We start from the raw sequence: 7,390 nt of genomic DNA, 5'->3' as shown, positions 1-7,390 counted from the left end.
ATCTGAGATGAATGAATTCTGCATTGAGATCCAGCACTCTACTAGTCTGAGATCCAGCCGCTCCCAGACGGGCAGTAGGCACCGACATTGCACTAATCTACAGCGTTGGGCACTTGGGCTCGGACCGGAGTTATTATATTGCAAAAGTAGAGAGTACTCCCGTCTCTTTTAAAATAAACGCACGTCTTGTATTTTAAGAAATTAAACTACATTTTTTATAAACTAATATTAATATTTGTAGTTTAAAATAGGTTCAGTAAAATATATTATGTGATTTATTTATAGTGCTTATTTGGGATCATCGATACTATTTTTTATATATTTCATTAAATTTGGAAATTGTGGATTTTTCGAAGTGTAGGAATTTGGAACTGAGGTATACTAATAAACAAGGGTTGCGCGATCAATCATCAGAACCTCCATTGGCGTGGAAGGTGAGGAACGCGCTTCCGTGCGTGCAGGAGGGTCCCCCTATTTGTTGGGGGACGGGAAGGTTGGCAGTTCTCTGTACCGCGCGCTCGCGCCCGAAATTTCACAACACCAAACCCGCAGGGGGGAGAAGCGCAAAGCCACGAGGAGTGCGAGGCGAGGGCCGACACCGGGGACAAGCACGGCGCGGCGGCGGAGGCAGCAATGGCGGCGCTGCAGAGTTGGCGCAAGGCGTACGGCGCGCTTAAGGACACCACCACCGTCAGCCTCGCCAATCTCAACTCCGACTTCAAGGTCCGCCGTCGAATCCTCACTCACCCGCCCGTGCTTTCCCCCGATTTTGCGGGCGCCAAAGCGGTCCAGTTCGTGAGCAGGCGGTCGTGTGCTCGCCGACGGATCTATGGCCGCGCTGCTGCGCCGCACTGGGTTTATTGGTTCTCTTTGGCGTGTTTTTTTTTTGTTTTCTCAGGATCTGGATGTCGCGATCGTGAGGGCCACCAACCACGTGGAGAGCCCGCCCAAGGAGCGCCACCTGCGCAGTGCGTGGATTCCTCCCATGTCCTCCCTTCCCACTTTTTTTTTGCTTAGTTTGATCTTAGGAACTAGCCGGGTCGTCGAGGGCTGTGCTGTGGTTTCTCCAGCATTTTCTCGGTTTGAGTTTGCTGTCTGATGGGTTTGTCGGTGCCGGTGTTGTAGAGATTGTGGCGGCGACGTCCATCGCGAGGCCACAGGCGGACGTCACTTACTGCATCCATGCGCTTGCCCGACGACTCGCCAAAACCAGGAACTGGATCGTAAGCACTGTTGCACTTCGGTTCAGATTATTTGTTTCGTTCAGCGTATCCGATGCTCTGATGGTTGCTTCAGCTGCTAAGTTGGTGCCGATCCTGTAATGGTATGGGTGATCGATGAATCTCAAATGCAATTTCGTTTATTAAAAATGTGATCACGTTGTGGAAATGAATGCAGACTAAATGCTCAATCGTCAAATGCCCAAGTTTCATGCACGGTTAGTGAGGATGCAGTGCTATTGATTTGGGCACCTGAACCTTGGTCATTGCACACTGGAGAGCTCGAGCTCATATGTTCAGTTATATGATAGAATGTTATGTTGTGAGTCTGGAATTGCAATACAAATTAGACCTTTATTCTCTGTGCTTTTGGTGGCTTGAGTGTATATGTACAAGTTAATTTGGATGTGGGAACAACAAAACAAATAGAGACACAACTAAGAATTTTGTTATTTACTGCTGCAATCAAGACATTATACATCCAAGTTGAAATTTCTTTGCATACCATAATAAGCTTGTTTGCAAAAGCACAGTGAAAATTCTACATTTAACACAGTTCTTCACATTTTGTGGTTGCTTTTATTTGAACTTAGAATTGATAATTTAAATTGTGTAGTTCCTTCTTTTCTGTTGATTGTCTGAAGCCGTTTGGCACCCTATAGTGTTATATGTTATGTCCTTGGATTAAAATATTTTTTTAATGGCTAGTTTTTGGTCTTGCCTGAATTGTATGATGGAGTTCAGTTGAGATGGCACAAACTTTGGCTGTTCTGCGCTATTTTTTTTGTTTCCTTACAGTTATACTAGCAGCAACTATCTCAAAATTATTTGGAGTTCTTGGATTCCTATTCAGAAGGTTCTGCTTCGTTTTGTAGGTCTTGATCAACCTTTCATCTTAGTAGCTAACAATGTAGAATATATCGGATCATGGGCCACCCAATCCAACCCCCAAAACCTAACCCAACTAGTGCACCGGGTGGGCTCGGGTCATGATTGTCGAACTGCAACAACCATCAGGTTGGGTGTGGATTGTAATTTTTGAACCACAACAACCAACGGGTCGGGCACGGGCCACCTTTTTTACCTAGAAATTGACCCAACATAGGAAAACCCTACCTAACTTGAAAAATAGCCCAACCCAACTACTCACCCCCCCCCCCCCCACACACACACACAAATTAACCCACCACTACGCTTGTTCTGGCCAAAAAAGTGTTGATTTTTTGGCCCAACCCGATGCTTGCAATAGTTCTAATGTACAATGAGTTCTTCTGTTATGTAGGTTGCCCTAAAGACACTTGTAGTGATCCATAGGCTTCTTCGTGAAGGTGACCCTGCATTCCGCGAAGAGTTTCTAACATTTACACAGAGAGTGCGGATTTTGCAGCTGTCAAACTTCAAGGATGATTCCAGCCCAGTTGGTCTGTATTTCTTCAATTTAAATTTAACCTTATGTTTTATTTGGATCATTAATATTGTTCCATATTTCCTTCTAATTTATTCTCTTTATATTTCGGAATTATAACTAGCTTGGGATTATGCTTCATGGGTTCGCACATACGGTTTATTTTTGGAAGAAAAACTAGAATGCTTCAGGGTTTTGAAGTATGACATTGAAGCTGCACGTTTATCAAAGCAAGGTCAAGGACCTGAAAAGGTCTGGACTCTGACATGCTCATCCAGTATTTTTATTTCATTTTATTACCACTTTACCAAAGCTATGCAGTGTTATTCAGTATTTGTAGCTATATTACTTGCCGGTGATACTTCAACATGTAATTAAACTTTGTTTTCAGGGCCACAGTAGAACTACGGAATTGAATTCTCAGGACTTGCTGGAGCAATTGCCAGCACTGCAGCAATTGTTATATCGACTTATTGGCTGTCGAGTAATTCTCTCTTATTCTTGCAACAAATAAGTTGGATTAGTGAAAGAAACTGGTTTTTATAAACACATTTACTTTGTTTGTTTGTATTTTTCTATTTTAACTAAGCCAACATGGCACCGCTTTTCCTTTTGTATTCAGGCAGAAGGAGCTGCAAAAAACAATTATCTGGTGCAATATGCTCTAGCCCAGGTAAGCTCTATTTTTTTCTGTCATTTTTTTTGCTTGAACTGGTCATTTGTGAATCTGTCTGGCTATGTCTTGCACTTTATGGCCTATTCAATGTATAATAGAGCAGTTCAATTCCTTCTATGTAATAGCTTATTCTTAGATCTGGGGAATCTTACGCAATTTGAATCAATCCTGCTATTGTACAGGTTCTTAAAGAAAGCTTCAAAATTTATTGTGCAATAAATGATGGAATTATCAACCTTATTGACAAGGTACGTTAATCTTCAAAGTAGGCATTCGTCTATGTTGCACTGAGCTATTTCTACTTATGCTTACTGTTTCCTGTTGGCTGTGAAACAACTGTGCAGTTCTTTGAGATGCCAAAGCATGAAGCACTAAAAGCCCTTGACGTTTACAAGAGGGCTGTCCACCAGGTAACTGCCTTACACGGTAGTAATATGCAATGTATTTTAACTTGAAGAAGATCAAGACATAACAATTATGTGTGCTTAGACGCTTAGCTGAATTTTTACCCATCAAACATCTTTGATGCTTCAGGCTGGGAACCTATCTGACTTCTATGAAAGTTGTCAGGGTTTAGAGCTTGCAAGAAATTTCCAGTTTCCCACTTTGAGGGAGGTGAGGTCATCTGTGTCAGAGTTTTTTATGTAAATTTTCACTATGTAAGAGTATGACCAGATACTCAGATTTGATTAATCTTATTTTCAGCCACCACAAACATTCCTTTCAACCATGGAGGAGTATGTGAAGGAGGCTCCGCGTATGATGCCAGTTGTAGAGCCACTGGTTATTTCCTGGGCTCTAGTAAACCATTTGGATTTTTGCATGACACCTTCACATTTTATAACAAGTAGCAGCCTCAATGTGTGATACTTCATGTGCCTTGCATGTTAAAGTAGAGCATATCATAACCATGGCGAAACTAGAGCAAATTAGAGGGTGATGGTAGTGGGGTGTCCTTACCTTGCACATACATGTTCCACAGGGGTTGTATGTATGGTGAAAAATTAGACAACATCATTGCTTTAACATTTATAGGGGGTACATTTGAGTTGAGCCCCCTAATCTCAATGTAGCTTGCACTGATCACAACTTCATTCTTCTTTATATCTAACGACAGCAAGCTACCTGATGTAGGGAAACAGTTAGCATCAATAATTGTGGCCTAGTGAACAATTTCTCTTTTACTTTGACATTTTTGTGATAATTGTGTCATCAGTGTGAATGTCACACACTCTTTTTGGGAGATAAATGATTACCGTCAAGTCAAGTTTATACCAGCCGATTTACTTATTGTGGAATGGATTCTTAAATACGGACTATCCTTCTTATTTCACCAGGAGCTTCCTGAGCGGCTTCTTCTGACATACAAACCAGAAGAAGAAGTTCATGATACCGTTCCAATTGTAGCGGAGAAACTGCAAGTTGTTGAAGAAATTGCTCCAGTTCCTTCTTCCCAAATAGCTTTGCCTCCCAAGCCTGAGATTGCAGATACTGGTGATTTACTGGTAAGTATAAAAATGGTCATAAAGTGAGTGACATTATTCTTTTTATATTTATTATAATCTAAATGCCATATTTTCTCATAGGGGTTAGGTGATTCAACCCCTACTGTGTTGGCGATAGAGGAGAGCAGTGCTTTGGCCTTGGCCATTCTTCCGACAGGTAATTAATCGAATAGTCGTGTTATTAATTATATCATTTAGTTCTGAGAAATGCATGCATGCATGCTGCAGGTATTGATAACTCAACAACAACTACACAGCAAGATAGTGGATTTGATCCAACAGGATGGGAACTTGCTCTTGTTACTACAAGCAGCAATGCGACTCCACTGTCTATGGAGAGTAATTTGGTACGTTTCTTAATCTTGCATTGAGGACATCTACCTTTCAGTTGGTTGCCACAGTTGCTATTTACTCTGTTTCGTGCAACTTTGTTAAGCCCCAGTCATGTAGTTCAACTGTCAAGTTTAACTCATTGACACCGAACCCTAAACCAATAATGTGTTTGGATGGAGGGACGAGGAAGGACGAAGAGGGATGGAATAGATCATTTTAACTTGACCCGTGTTTGGTTTGGAGATCCAGAGTCAGGGTCAAGGAATATTCTTCAAAAATGGTGGATGGGGCTATCCCTCAAAATACAAGGGACGGGGTCAGCCCAGGGTTGATCCCGTCCCATCCCTCGTTGACATCGAACCAAACACTACCTTTACTGGCTGAAAAGTGATTACTAGTACGCTGGTATGCTGGTTCACTGCAGTTGAAAACTAGCAGCAATGAGTAGCTAATTCCTATTTTATCGAAGTGCAATCACAAAGGAAAGTAAAAAAAAAAAACTATTTTGTGGTAACTCGTACAAATTACTCTATAGAGTACATTTTGAAAAGCTGTATCTTGCCTCCTTGATTGCTTGAGCCAACTGAGACTGATGATTATTCCCATCAATGGCCGTTTGGAAAAAGCTTGTTATGAGTGTTCAGTTGATAGTTGTCAGTTCTTAAAATACTAGGGGAAATTTGGGACTCACGACTCTATTTCCTGTCATTTCATGAATTGCCAGGTGGCATTAATTTCCTCATTGGCATTTGTTGTTACTTTTCTATCTCATGGCATCATTACCATGGTCTGAAAAGGTGTAAATCACTGTATTGCCCAATTCATACTTTCTGCTTATGCAACAGTCGTTTGGGTTTCGGTAGAACTTGATAGCATTTCTGTTGACTCCAGAACGTTGTGCTAGATTCTGTACATGAAACCCTACCTATTTACTCTCCATTTGTAAGAAAAATCTGTGCTGAGACACAGGAGTACAGATTGATGAACTATAACTAAACAATTAATTTATTGTGTGGAATATCGTTTAAGCTTCAACCCCCCTTCCTCCAAATAAATAAATAATGTGGTTTCGGTATTACCCACGATTCTGTTTCGGACCTTATCGAGAGGCATATAACCTGGAGTCTTTTTCCATTTGCAGGGTGGTGGATTTGACAAGCTCACATTGGACAGCCTATACGATGATGGAACCTACAGGCAGATGCAGCAACAACAGCTATACGGATCAGCCCCTCCCAATCCATTCATGGCAAGCGATCCCTTCGCCGTATCAAATCAAGTAGCTCCCCCACCATCAGTTCAAATGGCGGCCATGGCTCCACAGCCCCAGCATTTGCCCATGATGATTGAACCAAATCCCTTCGGACCACCACAGCAGCATCACGCGGGCGTCGCTCCTGCAGCAAACCCCTTCCTCGACGCCGGGTTCGGTGCGTTCCCGGCAGTAAATGGAATGCATCCACAGACCAACCCCTTCGGAGGCGCCGCACAACTTCTCTAGTCATATATACTTTGCAAAGTTTGCATTACAATTACATAGAAGATGTGCAATCTGTAGATACCCACGCAACGATGCAAGACAAGCAATTGACGTCTGTGGAATCGCTTTTCTCCGTCAGACCGTTACCAATCAGGGAATCGCCATGTTGCACCAGCCTCTTCTCGCCCTTCCTTAGGCTTTGGCCGCTTGGCCTTTCTTGTGTAGCTTTCTGTTTTGCTGTGTCTGGTTTTCCATCTTCCGTGGCGAGCCATTGCACCCATTGTAAAGAAATTTGTTTCATCAGGCTTTGGGCTGATAAAATCATGAGTACGTGCCAATAAGGCAATAACCCATCAGCGTTTGCATTTGTGTAACTCCTGATGACCGTGCGAATATTTTCGCAATTGGTCCCAAACCACTTTTGGCACTATTAAAAAACAGGTAGAGTTGCTGTCCTGGCAAAGGGAAGATAGTTCTGTGAGACAGCTCCAACGTTTCACGCCAAAACGCTCCCCACCCCATGTTCCGTGCGTTTTAGGGGGATATTGGTTTTGAACGGCCCCCCCTCCTTCCCCTGAGAACTCCCCCATATACAAAGGGAGCATTTTTCATACCCTACATGTTAATTACGATATTAACTCTATTTAATCTCCAAAACATGATAATAACGTGTATAATAGTGTCGGCGTTCCGAGACCGGGGGGTCCCTGGACCGACGAGTGAATGTCGCCGCGTGCCCCAGCCTAGATGGGTCGAGCGCGAGGACGAGCG

General features: G+C 42.8%; 1 protein-coding gene across 2 annotated transcripts; it reads left to right on the top strand.

Moving 5' to 3' along the window:
• Window positions 1-402: 402 nt before the first annotated feature.
• On the top strand, window positions 403-6,993 carry LOC100276465 (Putative clathrin assembly protein). Of its 2 annotated transcripts, none has more exons than XM_008674367.4 (15): window positions 403-723; window positions 899-968; window positions 1,126-1,223; window positions 2,503-2,641; window positions 2,750-2,877; window positions 3,017-3,109; window positions 3,248-3,298; window positions 3,484-3,549; window positions 3,646-3,711; window positions 3,836-3,916; window positions 4,007-4,102; window positions 4,639-4,806; window positions 4,888-4,963; window positions 5,035-5,153; window positions 6,281-6,993. In XM_008674367.4, the coding sequence occupies exons 1-15, from the start codon at window positions 634-636 to the stop codon at window positions 6,638-6,640; spliced, it is 1,701 nt and encodes a 566-aa protein (XP_008672589.1). In that variant the 5' UTR covers window positions 403-633; the 3' UTR covers window positions 6,641-6,993. The 2 variants fall into 2 exon arrangements, with proteins under 2 accessions (XP_008672589.1, NP_001347622.1); NM_001360693.1 differs by having other exon boundaries at window positions 422-723; window positions 4,007-4,084; window positions 6,281-6,971.
• Window positions 6,994-7,390: the final 397 nt, after the last annotated feature.

The sequence above is a fragment of the Zea mays genome, chromosome 3 (genome assembly GCF_902167145.1).
Source record: "Zea mays cultivar B73 chromosome 3, Zm-B73-REFERENCE-NAM-5.0, whole genome shotgun sequence".
In the NCBI taxonomy this organism is placed as follows: domain Eukaryota; kingdom Viridiplantae; phylum Streptophyta; class Magnoliopsida; order Poales; family Poaceae; genus Zea; species Zea mays.
Note: the sequence above shows the minus strand (reverse complement) of the source record. Positions and strands in the feature narration are given on the sequence as shown.